The 19636-nt window shown below is 55.8% G+C and overlaps 2 protein-coding genes across 7 annotated transcripts in view; one reads left to right on the forward strand and one right to left on the reverse strand.

Moving 5' to 3' along the window:
* The window catches only part of CASKIN1 (CASK interacting protein 1), a 56568-nt gene extending 52577 nt beyond the window's left edge, over positions 1 to 3991 (forward strand). For both annotated transcript variants that reach the window (XM_050968544.1, XM_050968545.1), the window contains 2 exons: positions 304 to 697; positions 2499 to 3991. In XM_050968544.1, the coding sequence (XP_050824501.1) occupies positions 304 to 697; positions 2499 to 2595 (491 nt within the window). In that variant the 3' untranslated portion in view covers positions 2596 to 3991. The remainder of the gene's footprint in view (positions 1 to 303; positions 698 to 2498) is intronic.
* Positions 3992 to 12153: 8162 nt separating this feature from the next.
* TRAF7 (TNF receptor associated factor 7) overlaps positions 12154 to 19636 on the reverse strand; it is a 48075-nt gene continuing 40592 nt past the window's right edge. For all 5 annotated transcript variants that reach the window (XM_050968584.1, XM_050968586.1, XM_050968585.1 and 2 more), the window contains 8 exons: positions 18709 to 18791; positions 17769 to 17808; positions 16983 to 17099; positions 15708 to 15830; positions 14785 to 14904; positions 14304 to 14435; positions 13373 to 13492; positions 12154 to 12987 (listed from right to left, as the gene is read on the reverse strand). In XM_050968584.1, the coding sequence (XP_050824541.1) occupies positions 12973 to 12987; positions 13373 to 13492; positions 14304 to 14435; positions 14785 to 14904; positions 15708 to 15830; positions 16983 to 17099; positions 17769 to 17808; positions 18709 to 18791 (750 nt within the window). In that variant the 3' untranslated portion in view covers positions 12154 to 12972. The remainder of the gene's footprint in view (positions 12988 to 13372; positions 13493 to 14303; positions 14436 to 14784; positions 14905 to 15707; positions 15831 to 16982; positions 17100 to 17768; positions 17809 to 18708; positions 18792 to 19636) is intronic.

Here is a 19636-nt window from a genome sequence, read left to right on the forward strand (position 1 = left end):
ATTCCCGGCTCTGCTGCTGACTGTGGGGAAGCTTCCCAAAGGCCTGATGCTGGCTCCAATTAGTGTGCCCCCTCCAGAGGAAAGGGGTGACTGCCCTCATCTAGGCCCTCTCACCCAGAACAGGGGAGACCCCCCCCAATCCCAGCCCCTCTTACCCAGGGGGCAGGGGCGACCCCCCACCCCCTGATGCCAGCCCCTCTCACCCAGGGCAGGGGCGACCCTCCCCTCCCCAGATCCCAGCCTCCCCATGTTAACAGCAATGGCTTTGACCCTCACAGCCCTCTCCTCTCTTCTCTCCTGCAGAGGTGAAGCGAGTCCATGGCACCCCACCCCCGGTGTCGCCCAAGCCCCCACCACCCCCGACGGCACCCAAGCCCCCCAAGCCCCACGCTGCCATTCAGTCAGTGAGCGCGGGCTCCACGCCCACCCCATCCCCTGCCAAGCAGCTCACCACCACGATCAAGCCTTCAAGCACACCGCCTTCGCTCTGCTCGAGCCCCGCCAAGCCCTTGTCACCCGGCGGGCAGCCCCAGCAGGTGCCTGTCAAGCCGCCACGCTCCTCCATTGCCGGGCCCTCGATGGAGAGTGCCAGCCCCGAGATGGCACACCAGAAGCTGGAGGAGACCAGCGCCTCGCTGGCAGCTGCCCTGCAGGCCGTGGAGGAGAAGATCAAGCAGGAGGACGGGCAGGCAGCAGAGTAAGGATCCCGCTCCCTCATGCGCATGCGCACGGGGCTGTGCCTTGGTTGTGAGGGGCACTGACCTTTGGGACTCACTGCTGCTGGACAGTGTCCGGGTTGAGAGTCCAGCAGGGCAATTAGGAAAGAGTCCGTGGGTGCAAGGGCTGTTGCTCCTCATGCTTCAGGGATACGGTACTCCCTGTCGGTGTCAGGCGGGAGCTGTTTGCTTAGCCAGGTTAGCTCCATTGGAAAAAGTCCCTTCTCACCTAGTGTAGACAAAGCTCAGCTGTCCCCATTCCTGCGGGTCTCCTGGTGAGTCTGGTCTCCACTGGGTCAGTCTTTCTAAGTTCCTCAGGGCAGGGGCTCCCTTCTACAGAGCCCAGTGTGACGGCACTTACTGCAGACAACCTTAATTCAGGTACTGCCAGTGCTTAGCTTTGCAGCCCTTCACGTGCTTGTAAAGGGGGGGAGGGTTAGGTAATTCCCTAGGTTTTTTAAACGGTCTTGGGTTGTGGGTTGTCAGCAGGGCTCAGCCATGTAAGCTAACAAATAAGTGGTAGCAGTAGAAGGCTGTTATCTTCTACGTGGCCCTGCTCCCAGAGGGGTGGGGATGCGCACTCGGCCAGTGGGTTTCACAGCTGATTGCTAGGCCGCGAAGGAATGGTGCATGCAGGGCATGTGCACCTAGGGAAGTGATAGCAGAATAAGGTGGGGGTGTGAATTCAGAGCCTTGCAGTTATAACACCCTGTGTGGATGCTCTTACTCTGGTGCAAGAGGCCCTACTTCCAGTTTAGCTTATGCTCGGGAAATGATTTAAACTACGCTGAGAAAACTTACTCTTAGGATCGGCCGAGCAGTGTCACTGGGGGTGGGGGGTGGAAAAATCCAAGTCCCTATGAAGACTGCACTAGGTCGACCTAGCTCCAGCCTCTCGGGGAGGCGGACACTCCCATCGATGGCAGCGGTGCAGCTGTAGAGTTTCTAGTGTCGACAAGCCCCTGTATTGGAACAGGGTTAGGGTTAGCCCAGGAGAACTGTTGGGGTTTAGCTGTACCAGTAGAGTTATACTGGTATCACTGGAAAAGCTCCCATGCCGACAAGCCTGCAGGACTCCTGGGGTTAGTTCCGGGTTCTTTAGGGACATATGCGCTAATAGATACAGACTCCTGCCTCCTACCCCCCCTCCCCAGGTTACCCCCCTTTCAGCTTTTGAAGGACAATGCTTCTAGGGGCTGCTCCATGGCCCCCTCCTTGTGGAGCTGGCTGAGACCCCCAATTACCCCACAGCTAGGAGGGGAGACAAGAGCCCAGCTCCCTTGCAGCTCCAGCTCCTTGTTTCCCCAAGGAAAGAGGCTCAGTTCTGAGGGGGACCCAAGGGGAGCTGAAAGAGGGACACAGGTGTGTGGGGGGCAAGGGGCAGTATTGGGGGTTCTTGGGGAGATCCAGGCTTGAGGGGGCCCTTATGGAGGAGGGTTTGGGTGGGACACAGGCTTGAGGAGCACCCTGGGCAGGACGAGGAGTATTTGGGGAGGGGTGTTTGAGGAGTAGAACTGTACAGATGGGGGGACAGGCGGGAAGTTACCTTGCCATGGGCTGTGGGGGGGGGGGTGGAAGGGCTTGCTGGGCTCTGAGGGCCTGGGTCCTCTCCCTGCAGTTTGGGTGGAAAGTTACCCCACTGCTCAGTGTGACACCCCTCTTGCCTCCATGTTCCCTCTGGGCGAGACCCACATCAGCCACGAGCTGGGGAGCGGTCCTGTGGGGTGCAGCCCACCCCCACGCCCCTCTGCCGATGCTAACGGACGCTCTCTGCACCCGCAGCTCTGCCACAGAAGCGAAGAGCACAGTCAGCATCCTGGACGACATCGGCAGCATGTTCGACGACCTGGCCGACCAGCTGGACGCCATGCTGGAATGAGGCCCGAGGAGAACCCCAGCTAACCTCAGGATTTACCGTGGGTACAAGGGCACAACGATCCCCTGACTCCCAGCCCCCTCCCTGCCCCTTGTACAGCCTGTCCGCCCTCGGCGACTAGCCCATCCTTCGGGGTTTGCACAAAGAAGAAAAGATTACCTCAGGATTGTGCTCACACAGACCGTGGCCTGCGGCGCTTGGGGCAGGCTTTTGGCGGGAGTGGGTTTGCAGAAGCAAAAAAACAAAAAGCCCTGTTATGTTTTTTTCCCTATCTAAATAGCAAGCGACCGTGGGATAATGGTGCCCGTAATGCCATCGAAACCCAACTGCCAGGCCAAGAACACAGTGGGGTGGGGCTCGTCCCCTGACTCGCCTCTCCAGGCCAAACCCGAGATCCAGCGAGAACGGTTCTGTTCCGGTTGTGCCGTCTAGCTGAACTTCCACCTTTTTAGTTTGAACTGATCGTCCTCTCTCTCTCACCGGACTCCCAGATGTGACAACTCTGTGTGTAGCCAAACGTGGCCCGAATCAGTATTGATCCATCGGCTTTCCTCTCCGTTCGGTTTGGGTTAGACTCTTGTTCTGGTGACGCCGTGTTGCTATCGTGTCTCGACCGAGCACTGCCATTATCCCGTGTGCCGCCGTCTGCATTCCCATGCCCCCGTCTGCTGATGTTGGGAGATGCTAGGAGTGGTGGGCCGGGGCCGCCTGCTGTGGGTGCCAGGATGGGGGCTTGCCCGCTGGCGTTCGGTTAGCTGCATGCTTTGTTTTATTCGGAAGGTGTTTGTTTGTTCTTTCCTGGTGCTGAGAAGCTGTGACTGTGAGACGTTGTTCTGGTGACAAGTCCGGTTTGACCAATTAGCTCTTTCATTTTTTAAAATGATTATTTTTTCTGTGTTCTGGTTATTTTGGGGGCCGTCTTGCCAGGGAAGCAGCGCTCTGCGCTGGCACCGTGAGAAAGCTTTGTAGGTTTGCATGCTTGAGACAGTGTTATGACAAGAAAAGAAAAATATAGAAAAGACCCCCCCCACGTACCAATCCCTCCTGGGGCGGCTCCTGGCGGCTGCCCGAGGAGGTGGTTCCCGGGTGGCTTTCACTACACAGAAAAGGCTGTTGGAAATCTGAGCACAGCCCCATCACCTGCCCCGTTCTCCACTCACAACCGCTTGGCTTCCAAAGATTTTGTCCTTGACTTGGACTGTTCAGCCTTTAATGCCCGTCCTCGTCCCGCTTCTCTGCTGGAGTGACAGCCAGTCGCAGCTTGGCCGCGGGGGCCTGGCTGTGCTTGGTGGACGCCCGTGGCAGCAGGCTGGGGGCCCCGGAGGGAGGCCTCCATTGAAAGGGATGCTTGTGTGCGTTCGGCCCCAATGGTGGGGTGTCCCTGGAGCAGAGGGGCTGTGGGGGACGCGGTGCAAGTGGGGATCTGGGGCTCACCCTTTGGGGATGGTGTGAGCTGGGCTGTGGAGGGGGTGAGCAGTGGTAGGCCTGGAAAGTTGTGCTGGGAGTGGGGCAGAGAATCCTCCTGCAGATGCTGCTTGAGGGCAGGGGCTCCGATGGCAGGAGCCGAGGGGCTGGTCAGTGCTCTGAGAGCTGTGGGCGCCAGCCTGTGGGTATTCAGAGCCAGGGATGGGGCTGCAGCACCCCTCATACAAGCACAATACAGGAGTCCCTAGTGATGGATTCCCAAGTGGCCGGTCAGGCCTCACTGCTCCAGTGTTGCTGCTCCTTCCCCCCACCAGCCCAGAGGGCAGGGCTGGGGCAGCGCTAATGCCCCTGGAGCAGAGGGAGTCAGGGAACAAATCCCTTTCCTTGTCCCAGTCAGCCCTGCATGGGGAGCCAGCAGCATTTCCTGGGACTGCTCTGTTACGTCCCCCACCCTGCGCCCCAGCCCTGCCTGCCCTCCGGGAGACCAGCTTGTGTCAGACGTGACCTTGGAGAGCCGCAGTAGCTAACACGTGCATAACCCCGTAGCACGCGGCCTGGGCAGGTTAGCCTCACGGCTAAGCCCTGCTGCAACGACAGGTGTGGCCGACAGTTCCCCCCTGGGCCACTGACTGACAGAGCAGGTGCCGCACGCTGCTGGTTAATCCCACTGCTCCGGGCGGTGTTCTGAACACCCCGCCGTCCGTGGGGAGCCCAGCCCTGGGCGGGAGCCGCTCTCCCTAGAAATGTGCTGCCAGTTTCCAGTCTAGGCCCATGGGCTCCTGCTAGTCCAGTGTCCCTCCTCAGCGAGGGGCCAGTTCCAGATGCAGCAGAGACGGGTGGATGTAAGAATGCCGCAGTGGCAGATGTAGTATAATTCCCCTCTGCTTTCATTAGGCCTCCTCCTGGTCTCTTAGGGCTTGTCTGCAGGGCACTGCCGGGAATTATAGAGCTGAAAGGAAGAGGCAGCAGGTTTAAGACAAACAGAAGGAAGGACTTCTTCACACAACACACCGTTAACCTGTGGAACTCATTGCCAGAGGGTGTGGTGAAGCCAAAGTACACTGGCTTCCAAATTCATGGAGGATTGGTCCTTTGATGGCTGGACAGGAGGGAATGGATCACTCAATAATTGCCCTGTTCTCTTCATTCCCTCTGAACCATCTGGTGCCAGCCACTGCCAGAAGACAGGACACTGGGCTGGATGGACCATTGGTCTGAGTCAGCGTGGCCGTTAGGTTACAATGCACTGTGTACCTTTTAGCTCATGCCAGCCGATCTACAGGGGGAAGTTAGAGTGCTCAACCATTCCCACCCCTCTGGCTTGCACCGCAGGGCCATGGAGACAAGCCCTACCCATGAGCATTTGGCTACAGCCCTGGCGCGGGAGATTTAATGTCCCTGCCCATGTGTGTGTTGCCGTTAGTTACGCTAACTCCGGTTCTGCTGGATTCCCCCTAGAAATGTCTAGTCCCTTTTCAAGTCTCCAAGGGGCAGGTGAGCCATGCGCTGCGATGCTGGCCCAAGGGACTGGGGGAGGGAGGCATGTCTGGGAAATCCCAAACTATTCATCAGTTTCTAAAGTCTCAATGTCCTGCCCCATGTCTAGAACCTGGCTCCCTCCTCGCTGCCCCTTGCTGTGTCTGAACAAGCAGGGGTGACACCCGGCCCAGAACTAACAAACAGCCGTGGAACTGTTCACTGATGTGGAAGCATCAATGCCTCGGGCTGGCCAGCAGGGCCGAGGCCGAGCGGCTGATGTGTTGTCAGGGTTTGCCTCCAAATTCTTAACAGACCAGAATTTCCCGTCTCCCAAGGGCTCCAGTTCTGAGGTCTCCCATCCTGCAGCCTGTGCCCAGGTAGGTAGCTGTTACTCGCAGGCCTGGGCCCATGGATGTCAGCGTCGCCATGTGTGAGTGAGGGGGCTGGGATTGGCTTCCCTGCTTCTTGCAAGTGCCAGTGATTTTCCCCCGTCACATCCCAGTATGTCTGCTCCTTTGTCAAACCAATGTCCTTGGGGATCCAAAATTGGGCTAGAAGCATTCAGACCAGCCTGTGGGTTCAGCTCCTTCACTTCTGGCTTGAGCCTCCTGCTCCAAGAAGGTTGTTAGCTCGCTCTGTATCCCCGTAGCTTTATTACATGTGCTGAGCTCATTGCAGAGGAAAGAGGGCCTTAGCCGAAGCAGGCAGAGCAGTGGTGCACATGGCTGAGCGAGGCCTGTATTTAGGACAATGCCCTGCTGCAGTGAAGTGTTGTGAACACTTCCTAGTTGGGGAACAAAAACTCTTTCTGTGGAGGGTGATAAGGGATGAAGAAATAATAAGCTATATAAAGAAGTATTAATTTATTGGGAAAAAAAAGATTTAAGACAGATATTTTCCCCCAGAAATTAAAAAAAAAAAAACTTTAACAAATGTATATTTAAAATATTAAAAATAGTATCACTTATATAATAAAAGTTTTTAAAAAATCAAGAGAACTGGATTTTAGCTTGAGAAAATCTATTAGATTACAATAAACTATGTCTTTGTGGCAAGATCATATTAAGAGTAGCACAAGCATAAGGTACCTTTTATCTCGTTAGAAGGTCTGTGCAAACAGCGTTCGGTTCCTTTTTCTGTTGGAATTCCGTTTTCTTCCTTTATTTGTACACAGTTTAAGAAACTCAAAGGATGTGCCTTGTTTCATGAAGGTTTTTGTTAACTATGATCTGGAGGTTGTTTTATTTTTCTTAGGTGTCTTCAGGATTGTTTTTTCTTTTTTGTGTGTGAGTGTGTGTGTGTGTGTGTGTGTGTGTGCGCGCGCGCGCATATTCTCGAGAATACACAGTTGTATATTCATGTATAAACAGGATTTGGAATCTGGTTTATTGCTTGAATTCTGATGAATACATTTTGCTTGTGGTTTCAAAACAATGTGTTGATGTAATATTTTTTCTGAGAAGTGCAAACTGCTCTCTCTCTCTCTCTCTCCCATTGTGTTTGCTGATCCAGATGTGTTTGGCACAACTTTGAAATTTCTTTTAAAAAAAAGCCTAGAACTATCTGTTGTAAAGAAAAAAATGTATCTTAAAAAAAAAATCCATAAAGTTCTACATGATGGATATATACATATATATATATATATATTTTTTATGATTAAGTTATGGAATCTGTATTGTATTCCCATTCTGTCAAAGCTATGCATCTTGGTGCTTTTCCCTGCTCTTCTGTGCTTCGGTTCCACCTATATTATTATGACTATTCTGAATATTAAATGGCTCGTGGTGCTTTGAAGACGTTTGCTCCTATAAAAAGTCTGGCAACAAATATTTAAAGGGAAAAAAAAACAAAAATCCTTTATCAACCTTAATTGTAAAAGAGACAAATGTTATTTTTAGTGTTGGGAATTAACTCCAACCAAAAAAATTCCATGGTACAAACCATTCCTAAAGCACCAGGTTGTACAGTGTGTGTATATGTCCTTCTGGTCCCCTGCGATGGACTGACTCATACTGTAATTTTTTGTCAGGTATGTGGCAGTGGTATGCTTGACTGACTGCATTTACTGCCATCGGCTCTCAATAAATGTCTGAAAACTCAAGGTGGGCGCCCCTCTTGTTTTGCTAGGCCTGGCTGCTGTCACTAATGGGGGGGGGGTGCGGCCAGACAGGGCCTGGGTGTTCTGCTACAACCCTAGCAGAAGTGACTGTGGCGTGGAGGAGCAGGTGTTCCTAACCCTCCCAGGAGCATAGGGGTGACCAAGTAGCACGGAAAACTGGGGCAGCCACCTGTGGACATGGGGACTGACACGGTCACTGCGCTGCGGGACAATTAAACCAAACCCTCCCTGCTTGCTTCACAGCTGCTGAGCCTGCCAGGGTGTGAAATCCCCAGCCTGGCTGCTGCCTGGCTCAGGTCAAGCACATGCAATGCTGACACCTTTTGCAAATTGGCAGATTGGGATGGAACTGGAACTGCCCTAAGCAGAACACCCAGAGCTGGTCCTGTAGCTTGGGGGCTTGGGCAGAGCGCCTGGCCCCTGGCTGCACTGTGTTCACCAGGGGTGTGCCCAAAGCTCGATGCGTTGGCCTGGCCCAGACGAGGTAAATGGTTTTGGCACCAGGTGAAGGAGCTGGGGCTGAGGTCACACCCTTTCCTGTGGCTCTGGCTCCAGCAAGACACTTGAAGGCTTTTGATGCTAAACTTGACCGTTACTCCTAAAAAAACTCTCCTTGATTGAAAGCGTGGGTGAGGAAACGGCTCAAGAGACAGGATGGTGTCAGCCAGCTCAAAACGCCTTGTTACCGGAGAGAGCAAAGCAAGCAAAGCTCCTAGTATTCGCTTCTTCAGGATGCCCGTGTTATAGCAGCAGCTGTGCCCCCCCACTCTCCCCCATTTGATTCAGGTGCTGGATGAAAGGCTTAGCAAGAATGTGAAACCCCTCTGGAGCGGAGTGGTTCAGATTCCCTGGCCGTGGGGCTGTCTCAGGGTTTAGCCAACCTGCTCTCGTCCGGTATGAGCAGGAGCTAGCGCCCACGTCATCACTGGATGCTGCAGGTAGTCTGGGCGGGCCATGGGGCTGCGCTATGGACGGGATCAGGGGCTATCAAATGTGTAACTCCAGCCTGTGCACGGCCAAGGGCCCAGCCTGCAGTGCCAGGGGCCAGGGCCACCTGGCTGCTTGGGCCCAGGCAGCAGACCCCCTTCCCACTGCTCAGCAGCTGCTGCAGCCCCATGCCTGAGCTGGGCTCAGAGGAGGGGCCCCAGGACAGCTGGAGCAGGGGATGGGCTTCTCCTGGGCCTGCACTCACACTGGGCACTTGGGGGAGGCAGAAAGAGGGACCTGCCGGAGGCAGCGTAAAGCGAGGGGTGGGAGGGTGTCCCGAAGTGTGTGAGAAGGGAGAGGGGACTTGCACCCAGAACCAACGCAGAGGTGGTGGTGCTGTCCTCCTTGGGCACTAAGGCAACCCCCATGGCCTGGCGGGGCAGGGCCCCTCCTACTAGCCACAACACACAGTAGAGTGTGTGGGTGTGTGTGTGTGGGGGGGTGATGTCTGCAGCTAGGCTTGGCCCTGCCACGCTTTAGGGGTGCCAGGGATCAGGTTTTTGACTGGAACACCTGGTCAGAAAGGACCCTCGTGGCTCTGGTCAGCACCAGGGACCAGGCCACTAAAAGTCTGGCGGGTAGCGCAGTGGGATGAAGGCAGGCTTCCTGCCTGGCTCTGGGGAAGACAGGAAGTGGCCAGCATGTCTGTAGGTGGAGGTGTGTGTGTGTGTGGGGGGTGCTTGGTGCACTGTCCCTGCCCAGGCTCTGCACTCCCATTGGCTGTGAGTCCCAGCTAATGGGATCTGTGGGGGGTGGTGATTGCAGGGTGCAACACGTGGATCCCCCGGGATGTGCTGCAGCCTAGGAGCCGGACATGCCGGCTGCTGCCTGCCTTCCCGGGAGCTGCCTGAGATAAGTGCCACCTGGCGCCCCAACCCCTCAGGTACCTCTGCCCCAGCCATATCCCACCCTCTGAGCCCATCAGCCCTGGACCTCACCCTTCTGACCCAGCCCAGTGAAAGGGAGCGAGGGTGGGGGAGAGCGAGCACAGCAAGGAGAGGGAACTGGAGTGACCCGGGGGAGGGGCGGGGGCTTTTAGGCACCTGCTCCCCTACTTGGTGTAAACTTTGCTTGTACCAATCAGAAACGAACACACACAGGGTGTGCAGTCTTCTGCTATTAGAAAATTGGCAACCCAAGCAAGCTTAGGTAAGGGGCCTATTGGGTTTTGGGTTGGCTAGCGCCCAGTCCCAAAGGGCAAGGGGCAATGAGCCCTCAGGTCCCCTGTGATGGACAGGCCACCCCGAGCCAATGAGGCGAAGCCAACATGCCAGATCAGCCTGACTGACAAAGCAGTCAGGGAGTGAGGCAGTCCCAGCTGAGCTGGGGCTGCCTGGGCAGGAGTGGGGCAGAGCTAAGAGGAGAGCTGGGGGGCTTGAGCTGAGCTGGAGGCGGAGCAGCAGGGCGGGGCTGAGCGAGGGGGACCCTGGGCAGCGGGCCCAGGGCAGGGAGACACCCCCAGCCAAGAGGCCCTGCAGGTGAGACTTGGAGCCTGCCTGCAGGATTGCCAGCCCCATAGAGAAGCGGGGCTAAAGCAGGCTCCCTGCCTGCCCTGGCCCCGTGCCACTCCCGGCAGCAGCTGGCACCAGGTCCCTGCGGCCCCTGGCGAGGTGGGGGCATGCAGAGCTCTATGTGCTGCCCTCACCTCCAGCCACCGCTCCCCCGCAGCTCCCATTGGCCAGACACCCCTTGCCCTGAGCCCCCTAGTCCCCTGTTGCACCCCTCTTGCACCCCAACCCCCCTGCTCTGAGCCCTCGACCTCAGGCAGGCCTCTGGGTAAAGGGAGTGGGTGCGAGGGCTCAGATCCTTTCGCAAGCCCATGTCACCAGGGTACTGTCTAAGCCAGCAAAGTTCCCCCCGTAGTGGGCCCATTCCCCCACTTTCACTTAGCTTAGACAGCGAGCAAAGGTGGTGGCAGCATTTAAGCATAGTGGGAGAAACCTTTTGGTTGACTAAAGTCAGCCCAGGGGGTTGAGTCCTGGCTCTCTGAGCCCTGTCCAGCTGGATAATGGGGCGGCCACACCCAGCAGCCACTTAATCTGGGTATGTTCAGTGTGAGATTTAAACCAGAATTAATGTGCCGGTTCCTCCACGCACCCTGTGCGGCTGTGGCATTGGACTCTGCTCTTCGGAGCCAGCAGGTGTGTGAATGGCTCTCTAGGTGCATGTTGCTGTCCGTGTAGGTTATGAATGAAAGATGGAATCTGAGCTGCTTTCGAACAGTGGGGTTAGCACCCCCAAAGCTCTGGAGGAGCCCAGACTGCGAGGCACCCGTTTTGTGTAACTGGCCTGCGGGTGCCCTTACCCAGGGTTAGGGCAAGGCCTGCTGGCAAGGGTGACAAGTACCCAGCAGCACAAGCTCAGTCAGGCACCCTCCGTGTCTGGCAGGGGCAGGGCATAAGCCAGCAGACCGAGCAGCTCTCTCACTTTGTCATCTCAGGTGCTGCTCAGCTACCAGGGGTCAGCGCCTCCCCGTGCAGCTTTTGGCCTGCTCTCCTCCCCACCTCCCCCCCCGCTATGGGTATAACCTACCGCTGCTGAACCAGTCTGCTTGGAGCCCTGCTCCTTCATCGGGGCAAGCCTCGTTCTGGGGCCACAGACACTGGAGACCCCAGGAGAAGCTGCAGTGCTAGTCCCATATGAACCCCTCCGCCTTGATTCCAAACACCCCAAGGCCTCTCTTCCTCAGCCCCCACTCAGTGCTGTTGCTCTGCAAGGCCGGGGGTGCAGCTCTAGCCATGGTAGGAGACGGTTTTCCAGGGCTTTTGCCCTCAGCTAAGAGGCTCTAACACCTTTGGGCCACAAGCAGCTCAAAGCCCTGTTGATAGTGGCCCCGGCCAGGCCCTCACAGCCGTGAGGCAGACCTAGCCCTAAGCCCAGTGCTCTGCTTTGATAGCGCCGGACTGATACCAAGTGAAGGGAACGGGGGGAGACAGGGATTCGCTTGGCCTGCAAGTGAGCCAGCTCCTGCCAGTTACGTCATTCCTGCTGCCAGGAGCCGATCTGCACCTTGGCTCAGAGACACCCCGATTCTCCTCCACTGCGTGGCCCGGAGCCGCTGCAGCAGTTATTGAGCGAGCGTCCGGAGGGGAAAGCACCTATGCCAATGGGAGAACTCACTGCATGCCCACGGGTGCCACACCCTTCCCTTCTCCCGGCTCGTCTTACCCTAGGTCTGTACTGCAAGGAAAGTCCCATGGCTGGCCTCTGCCAGCTGGCTCACACCGTGGGGCTGGTTCATGGCTGTGTAGACTTTGAGGATCAGGCTGCAGCCCGAGCTCTGGGACCCTCGCCTGGGAGCCAGCAAAGCCCAGCAGTCCACACAGCAATGAACCAGCCCTTGGCTGACTGGGGCTCCCGGGGCTCAGGCCAGCTGCAGGTGTCTAGACATACCCCTAGTGGCCTCCCACACCTGCTGGGCCTGACGCAGGGACGAGCTCCCCTGCCCAGGTGTGCAGGGTTGGGAAGTGCGTGCCTGTGGAAGGCCAGGTGGGTGGCAGCTGGCCCTCCCCCAGCAAGCCCCCCCAAGTAACTCACACGTGCTTGGAACAGCTCTTTCCACTTTTATTGTCAATGAAGAAATAATCCAATTATATTACAATCTTAAAAACCGTAGAAAATGTGAGTAAAAATGCAACAGAGGCTTTTTCTCTTTAATGTGGAGACTGTAATTACAGGGAGGGTGAACCAATCACTTGTGTTACTTGATCAGAGAACTAGCTTGTGGTGTAAAAATCGTACCTGGCTACACAAGGAAGATTCCTCTTGAAAGGCCAAACAACAGCTCGCTGTCGTCTGGGCAGTCACATTAAATACAAGAGCGACAGAGAGGGGCCCGTGCGAACCCGAGTGGAGGACAAGGCCAAAGCTCAATTCTCCTGTTTGCAGTGACCTCGTTCCTGGTTCTTCGCTTCCTCGAGAGGCTCCGCTGCGACCACCTGAGTTGTGCTGTCCCATTGCCGCCTGGCGTCCACGCCAGCTGTGCCGTGCTTGGCCCGACCAGCCCAGCCAGCAGGTGTCCCGTTTGGAGCGCCGAGCCTTTGGGCCAGGCTCTGCTGTGGTGACACTACAGTAACAAGCCCCTGCCTGGTGCTGTGTGCAGCACGGAGAACAGCACTGACCTACCAGCCCTCGCAGCGGGCCAGGTCTCCCACATAGTTCATGGGACATGGCTGACTTCTGGGGCGTCCCTGGGCGACGGCAGGTTGGAGGGACTAGCGATGCTGAGGGCGTAGCTGCTGTGGCCGATGGAAGGCAGCAGGTGATGGTGCTGAGCAGCTATTTCAGAGCGGTGTCAATCATCCAACAGGCCGGCAGAGGAGAAGGAGATTCTGGTAGCTCGGGGTGCAGGACTGGTGGAGCTGCTGCCGTTAGCACGTCCAGACCTGTGGAGGCAGGGAGGGACGGGCGACCAGGATCCAGATCAGTCAAGGGAACACAGCTGGTTCTTTCCTCACCCTTCTCAAAGCTGAGCCCATGGTGATCCCTGCTGGCCAGCCAGGGCTTGCTGTGCTCCTTGACCCACGGCTGCTGCTCTAGTGACCCAGGAGAAAAGGGGAGCTCTTGGCCTGCCCAGGAACCCCAGCCCTGAAGCCACAGCCCCCCAAAGAGTGGACATGTCATGGGCAACAGCTGCTGGCCCAAGCTGCAGCCCCCCCCAGGAGTGGGCTCACAAGGCTAATCTCAGCTGGTGCTCCTGCCCCCTCCCGCCAGGCCAAGCTGCTGGGCTCTGGGTTCTCTCTGCAGGGGGAAAGCCCAGGGGCGACCGACCTTAACAGTGCTGTCCACAGCGCCGGAGAAGAGGCGGCCCCTGGAGACCGCGAGCGCCGTCACGCTGCCCTGGTGCCGCAGCAGCGTCTGAGTGCAGATCATGTTGTCCATGCTCCACACCTGGAAGCACATCAGGGGTGTGTGAATGCGAAGCTGGTGACCACAAGGCCTGTCTGCTCAGGCACCAAGGGGGCTCAGAGGAGAGGGCTCTGGGCACGAAGGGAAGGAAACAACCTGGGAGTGCGAACAAAGACCAAAGAATTCTCCACCCCCAGCCTAGAGGCCTCCCTTGCCCTTCGGGGACCATGTTACTCTCCTGGGGACCCGGGTTAGTTACAGGAGCCAGGCCCGGGGCGCTGAACTGAGAGTCTCTCTGCGTCACCACGTCCCAGCTGTCAGGATATGGACATGGTCCCAGCACCACCACATCTGTCTGCCTCTCACTCCTTCAGTTCAGTGGCACAGTGCCCCACAGGCGGGTACTAACTAACCCCAGCTCTCCCCTCCCAGGCCAGTGCCAGACTGGTCTGTAGCGAACAGGTTCTGGGAAGGCTCTGCACTGTGGCATCACGAGTCACCGTCACCGGGAACAGCAGCTCTGCACCTTGCATCAGTGGCTCTCCAAACACGTCACACAGGGCCACACCTAGCCCCGTTTTACAGCTAAAGGGACTGTGCAACACACAGAGGGAGGGCACAAGGAGTCGGGACTTGGCCCAGGACCCTTCACTCCCAGTCCCCTGCAGCAGCCAGTGGTCCCCTCCTTACCTGACACTGAGAAGCTAAAAGCAATGGAGAGCCGTTTGCCCCACGGGCTGCAGGTGGGGAGGGAAGGGTGCGAGGTCTACGTGGGGACTAGCCTCCCAACGCTGCTTCCCCCTCAGCCTCGGGAGCCTCTCCTCCAGCTAGGCCAGCCCATGGCAGCACGTACCCTGAGAGAGCGATCGTACGACGCACTGAAGACTTTAGTTTGATCCGGTGTGGAGATGACGGCCAGGGCGTACACCGTCCCCACGTGCCCGGTCAGCGTGCGCACCTGCTCCTTCGACTCGATATCCCAGACCTGAACGAGGAGAACAGGAGAGAGACGGCTCACAGTGACCGAGCCAACATACAAGGGTGTGGAGCAGAGCGAGACCAGAGAGGGTAACAGCACCCTCTGACTGCCTGGCACCCCCAGCACAGAGAGGGTGGGTCTCAGGCCAGCCCCTAGACAATGGGAAAGCACACTGCCTGGGTAGCCTCAATGGAGTCCATCTCTTATCCCCAGGGGTGCCCCGGCAGCCCACTGGGCAGGAGGGAGGTGGACCGTTTGGCACAGCAGATGCTGGGGATATTCCGGCATGGCTAGCCATGCTGTGCCCCTGTTCTGCAGGGAGGGAGTGGCCCTGTCACGGACGCCGTGTTCTTACATGGATGAGGTTCTCATAGGTGCCACACACAATGTGATGGTTGGTCACGGCGATGGAGTACACGCTGCCCCCTGACGTCTGCAGCACATGGACACACTCCAGGTTCCGGATGTCCCAGATCTGAAACAGCCCCCGTCCAAGTCAGCGTCGCCCCGGTGCAGCAGCCCAGGTTCAAGAGGAATGAGTGAGCCCCAGAACGATACACTGGATTCCTCTCAGTGCGTAGCCGGTGGTGCCTTTCCAGACCGGCTGGAAGGCCTGTTGGGGCCAGTGGCTCTGTCCCAGGCAGGGCCAATGGGCCGGCAACAGGTGGAAAGGCTCTCGACCAAGTTCCTATCAGGGGATGAGCTGCACCACTCCCATAGCCAGTGTCTGACGGGCAGCAAAATACAGAACTGGGCCCAGCAGAACCAGGCCTGAGCCTGGTCCTGTCCCAGGAAGGGAAGGGGAGGGGAGGTGGCCCCAATGTCACAGGAGGGGAGAGCGTGCTATAGCAGAGCCAGGCAGGAGCAGGGGGTGCCGGGCACAATGTACCCCAACTTTCCACCACAGTCCAGACACCAGCTGCTAAGTTAACCATCAGGGACTGGGCCAACAAAGACAAGACTCTTACAGGAACCAAATGCAGATTGATGGTGATTCTGCAGCCCAGACACTGCCCCTCTTCTCTTAGCAGCAGCAGGGTCAGTGTCGGAGAATGGACGACAACGTCCCAGCAGCTGGACCTGTCAAACTCTGATATTACTGCAAAGATGGGAACCTACCAGCCACAATCGTCTGAGTAAACTCTAGTGTGTCAGGGACACAACAGCTGTGAAAGCACGCTGCAGAGTGCTCCTGGCCGCCTTTGGTTTTGCACAGATAGGAAGTTAGTGCTGGAGGTTGGAAGGTGCTTTACTCACACACGTCATCAGTGTACTTACCTTGATTGTTTGGTAAGACCCACTGTAGAGATAGTTTTGAGAAGCCACAAGTGCTCGCACCCAGTGATTGAGACCTGTCAGTTCCTTTTTCAGCTTGAGTTCGGTGCCCACGATGTCCCAGACCTGTGGCAGGCACACACACAGGGATCAGAAAGGGACATGATGCGTCAGCTTGCACGCTGCTAAGCAGGGCCACTGTGGTCAGAAAGACCAGTCCAAATGGCCACGACTAACTCTGCAGGGCTGCTTCCTGCACAACATCCACCTCTGTGCAGAGAGACAACACAAGGTCCCCAATGAGGGTGGAAGCGGGGCCTTGATCCCATACTGGCCCTTGCATGTGGGGGGAGAAGTGAGAGCGGCGGTGTCAGGCCCTGGGATGATCCGCTGGAGCTGCTGATCTACAGATACACTACAGCCCGTCACTAATGTGAGCCACGTGCCTGCAAGTTTAAACAGAAGCAACTGCAGTTGAGAACGTTTTCTGCCTGGGACTCGCATGCCCTGTGCTAAGGGGCTGCAATACAACATACATACAGCGTCCCCAGAACCCTCGACTGAGCAATCCAGCAGCAGCTGCAGAGCCAGGGAGCAATGCAGGGGCACAGCACTGAGGCATGTGCGTCAGGAGGACAGGACACTGGAGCAGCTTCAGAAGCAGGTGTTAGATCTCTGCTCCACTCACGGGGCATACAGGGAGCCAGGTTTATCTTTTAAATGTATGTTTACTAAAAACTCAGGTTGTTTGAATTACAGCTCTCTGGTGCCTTCCAAGTCCCAAAGCACTAGAGCCACGCGAGACCCCAACAGATGAGGAAATGGAGGCACGGCCAAGCTAAGCAGCTCATCCAAGATCACATGGTGACTTGCCAGCAGAGCTGGAAACAGAACCCAAGAGAGCTGGCCAAGATTTTCCAAAGGACTTGCAATTGTGGGTGCCCAACCACAGACACCTTGAATGGCCCCCAGTGGCCAGACTGTGTGGCACGCACCCTCTGGAAACCGGCCCCTTTGAAGGGCTCTCAGGTTGGAAACCCAAAACCAGAGGCACCTGAAATCACTGCTCCCTTGTAGCGATCTTGGCGATCTTGCAGCCTCGGCCGCAGGGAGCACTAGCCATCCCTCCTAGTGTCTGTCTCCCCCTAAGCTCACACTGCAACGCTAACCAGACCACGTGCAGACATACCCACGCAGGCCCAAAAGAGCCTTTTCTTGCCAGCGAACTTCTCCCCAAATGGCCACCCAACCCCAACAGGTGCCTTCTCAGCCCTTTACCTTAATGGCTTTAAGGGAGCCACTGAACAGCATGTTGTGTGAGGAGACCAAAGTGCAAACAGGATTGTCATGCGCTCGGATCGTGTTCACCTTCTGCAAGGTTTGAATATCCCAGACCTCAAAAAGGAAGACAAAATCGGTTAGGGACTGGCCTGCTCTGGAAACCCCATGCAGTCCCCCCCCTCGCCTATCTGCCCTGGAAATACCCCCAGCAGGAAAACACAGCAAGGGCAGCTGTGACATAGGATAGATGGCAGCTGTGGTCAGAGGATATAGCCCCTCTCTGATGGGCGGAGATTCAACTGGGGGGCTCCTGAGTGGGACTCTCGTCCCAGACACTAACACAGCCTCCTATTAATCAGCCAGAAGAGGGGGCGAGGATTCAGTGGCTGTGTGCCAGACTCCCAGCCCAGGCTGGCTACAGAAGCTGGAGGACAGGACAGAGTCTTCCCAGGATGTCACTGCTGGATTAGAACTTGTCATTTACTCCAAGCTATGTATGGGCAGCCCAGTGCCAATTCAATGCCCTGACTTCCCACTCTGCACTGGGGTGTCTAGTCAAGTCTAGGACACTTGAAGGAGACAAATGCCCCCCTTTTATTACTATAAAACCCAAACAAATTCATCCCCGGGATGGGGAAACCACACGCAAGAGAGTCATTCGTTCTCTTGCGCTCTCCGGCCATTCCCAGCCAAGAGGACGTTGGAGGTGCTGCTTTCACAAGCTCTTGTGCCCTGCAACATCCCATGTGTCGACTTATAACCAGGGCAACGCCGGATACTCACAATGATGGTGCAGTCAGCAGAGCCGCTGTACAGCTTGTTCCTGTAACATCAATGACAGGGTGTCAGCAAGGGAGAGCCAGCTCTGGGATTCCAGCTGTCTGTCCCTGGGGCTCTCTGCTCACGGGACACAAGAACAGGAACAGGATTCTTGCACCTTTCAGACCGTCTGTGCCCTGTCCCTACCTGCTCAGAGGAAAGGAGCCAGGGCGACACCCCCCATTCCCAAACAAAACACTCTGCTCATCATCTCCCAGATGCACAGGGCTGGTGCGGCTGTGGTGAGCGGGGTGGGACCAAGGGGCTTTTCACTCTGATAACTTTGTCCATTTGTCCCTCTTGTTACCGAAATGTCGGGTCTACCTAGCTGAGAGCCAATAACAGCCTGACAGGGATAAGGAAAAATGCTTTATTTTGCAGAGAAAGGAGAGCCCTGTACTTTAGTACAAAGGCTTTATTTTATACAAATTTTACAAGCTTTTTATATATTTTTAGACAAAGACTTTTGCGTGTTAACATTTGATTGGTAGGTGTTAAATACCATAGTTTTGTTATTTGGTTAGGAAAAACTGGTTTGAAGCAAGTTTTTTTTTGCTTTAAGGCAGAAGCAGAAAAGATAGTTTAAAAGTTTAGGGTCCTGTGTTTGTGAGGCTTTTGCTTTTCCCTACTGGCTGCTTGTAAGCTGTTAAGGGGGCCACCAGTAACTTTCACACTCTGGCTTATTAAACGGGGAGATGTGGGATTCTGGCCGCTCCAATCCACATGTACATGTGTGTAGAAGCCTGGTGCTCGTGCGCACGCCAGAATTAGGAAGGATATTAACATCTAAGTCCCTCTTCTAATAATTCACTAATTAGGAGAGGCCAGAGAACAGACCACAAGCCTCTCGTCGCAATTCCCCGTTTCCCCCACCAGTGGCACAAAAATCATCTGCTCCACTCACCCCTGAATGCAGAGAGCTAGGACAATCCCATCGTGGCCCTCCAAGGTCTTTTGGCACTTGTATGTGGTGCAGGTATCCCACACCTAACAGGAAAGACAAGTTAGCAGGAGATCACATGCCTGCACTAGAGAGCAGCTGGGGATCAGAGCAGGAAGTCAGCTGTGCCAGGAGAGCAGGGAAATCAGTCAGCTGTTTCCTGTGTCCTCTGTGCACCTGTTTTCCTGTCTGACCGGCAGAGATGAGCACATCTAGGAAAGGAAATTTCGCAAGCAGGCTCAGACTGAATTTCCAAGGGACACCAAACACTGAAATGCAGCCACAGCAGCTCCACAGCACTAGGGCAGACAACAAACTTTCCTAAAACCCGTAGTACGAAAATGCCTGGAAGTTTCAGCTGGGGGACCCTGATGGAATCAGGCAAACATATGGGCGGTGAGTGCTAGTCACCACAGTGCTAGCTTTTCCTGCTTCTTTTCTCACCACTCCCAGTGTTTGAGCATGAAGAATTTGTGTTCCCCATTATCATTCCTGCTGCATGGGGATTTCAGCTGCTGAGTATTATGTGCTCTTAGTACAAGTGACCTCAAAACCAACCATACAGCAACAGTTTTCCATACTGGGAGAGCAGGACATGGGTAGAGAGAAGAGGGAGGTTCCTGCTAACTAAGATTGGGCCTGCTTTTCTAACCTGGCCTCCTTGACTAGATACCCCACTATGCCTACATGTTGGTATTTGTGGCTCCAGCCAATGGAAACCAGGTCCTTCATCTCAGAATTCAAAAGCACTGGGAGAAAAATGCAGACAAATGAAACCAGAAGAGTTATGCTTTGTCAGCCTCAGATCTTTAAGCACTTGCCACGTCCCATGCATTAAGACTGGCCAGAGGTAGTTAAGAACTACTCCCAGTGTATGGATGGGTAAACAAGG

Source organism: Gopherus flavomarginatus, chromosome 9, assembly GCF_025201925.1.
Source record: "Gopherus flavomarginatus isolate rGopFla2 chromosome 9, rGopFla2.mat.asm, whole genome shotgun sequence".
NCBI lineage: Eukaryota > Metazoa > Chordata > Testudines > Testudinidae > Gopherus > Gopherus flavomarginatus.